Raw genomic sequence first — 1,641 nt, 5'->3', positions numbered from 1 at the left:
TCCCTTCAAACTTGGTCATTGACTATTTCACATCCCATGCCACACACACACACACATATATATATATATCAAAATTCCAAGATTGATTGTTTCGATTAGAGAAGAATACATACCCCTCAAACCACAGTACAAAAAAATTTGCTAGAAATTGAAAGGTCAATATCCATATCCAACAATTTCTTTGTAAACTTCAAATTTCAGCTATGCAGAACTCCGCGAACCCTTCCGGTATCATCAACGCTCAGTATTGTGTTCCCTATAACGTAGAACTAGCAATTGTTAGAAAGGTCATGACACTTGCTGATAAGCTCACCGTCACCGACGTCAATGGCAAAATCGTTTTCAACCTTAAGGCCTCTCTCATGACCTTCCATGATCACCGTGTCTTACTTGATTCTGCCGGAAATCCCGTCCTCACGCTTCGTCGAAAGGTTTGACCATATATCAACCTACCCATTTATTTTGATATCTTAATTTATCTTATTAATTATTTGAACCTGTTTTATACTTTGATTAATTCTTAAACGGGTTGATTACTTCTTTGATATCTTTTTTTATTATATTTAATTTACAATAACCTCTCAGATTTTAGATTTTTGCTTAGAAAATTGTGTTCGCGCTATTTCTTATTTTGAGCTTTTCTTTAATTTTGAGTAGTTAGATAAATCATCATCTTGAATTTATCTTATAAAGCGATTTAAAATTGTTTGTGTAGGTAATGTCAGCACATGATAGGTGGCAAGTTTTTCAAGGTGAAAGCATGGAGCTGAAAGATTTGGTCTTTAGTGTAAAGCGATCATCCATGTTCCAGCTAAAGACAAAATTAGATGTGTTCTTAGCTAATAATACTAACGAAGAAGTTTGTGACTTCAAGGTGAAAGGAAGTTGGTTCGAGCGATCTTGTGTTGTTTATGCTGGTGAATCTCTTAGCATTGTTGCCCAGGTGAGCCTTTATTTCTCTGTTGACCAATACCTATTTTAGATAAATTTGTATAAAAAAAATGTTGGAGATTTTAGGAGTAAATGTAGTTGACAATAAAACTGGTTATTGCTAAACACGCTACCTTTTATTCCTTCAAATTCTAATATTGCAAGTGCAAAATTGTGTGACTGCAGATGCACAAGAAGAACACTGTTCAAAGCATTGCGTTTGGGAAAGATAATTTCATGGTTACTGTGTTTCCCAACATCGATTATGCATTCATAGTGGCTCTAATTCTGATTCTTGACGAAATTAACCAAGTCAAGAATCAAGCTTAGAATCAACTATTTTGCTTTTTGTTTGTATTTTCGTTTAGGTCTCGCACTTTCTTGCAGATGTTCATTTAAGACAAAAATTGTGACAAAGTGTACGGTTTTAATTTCTAGCCGTCCTATATTTGTTTTCAATGTTGTATTTTTTTTTGTTATTTACGCCCTTTAATTTTAGATGACATGCAGATATTATGATTTTGGAAAAATAAAAAATAATATATATATTGTTATTTGGCAAGTTAAAGTCGTACTTTATGTATACGCATGTTTTGTGTACACAAACATTACATTGACCTAAATCAGAGAATAAGTTTTTGAGTATAATTAGGTAAAGTTTTTGAGAATATGTTTGTCCATCATCGACCCTGTTATGATACTCCTACACCA

The 1,641-nt window shown here is 33.3% G+C and overlaps 1 protein-coding gene across 1 annotated transcript; it reads left to right on the top strand.

The window, feature by feature from the left end:
* Window positions 1–203: 203 nt before the first annotated feature.
* Window positions 204–1,260, top strand: LOC113850958 (protein LURP-one-related 15-like). Its single transcript, XM_027481463.1, has 3 exons — window positions 204–431; window positions 716–943; window positions 1,117–1,260. The coding sequence occupies exons 1-3, from the start codon at window positions 204–206 to the stop codon at window positions 1,258–1,260; spliced, it is 600 nt and encodes a 199-aa protein (XP_027337264.1).
* The last annotated feature ends 381 nt before the right edge of the window (window positions 1,261–1,641 follow it).

This window comes from Abrus precatorius, unplaced genomic scaffold, assembly GCF_003935025.1.
Source record: "Abrus precatorius isolate BTA unplaced genomic scaffold, Abrus_2018 Scaffold9, whole genome shotgun sequence".
Taxonomy (NCBI): Eukaryota; Viridiplantae; Streptophyta; class Magnoliopsida; order Fabales; family Fabaceae; genus Abrus; species Abrus precatorius.
The sequence above is the reverse complement of the archived record's forward strand: the minus strand, read 5'-3'. Positions and strand labels throughout refer to the sequence as shown.

Bases quoted from the DNA above. Each gene is read 5' to 3' on its own strand.
- LOC113850958 (XM_027481463.1), top strand. From the start codon at position 204: ATGCAGAACTCCGCGAACCCTTCCGGTATCATCAACGCTCAGTATTGT. The intron at 432-715 runs GTTTGACCATAT...TTGTTTGTGTAG, and splicing joins TCCTCACGCTTCGTCGAAAG to GTAATGTCAGCACATGATAG. The intron at 944-1,116 runs GTGAGCCTTTAT...GTGTGACTGCAG, and splicing joins CTCTTAGCATTGTTGCCCAG to ATGCACAAGAAGAACACTGT.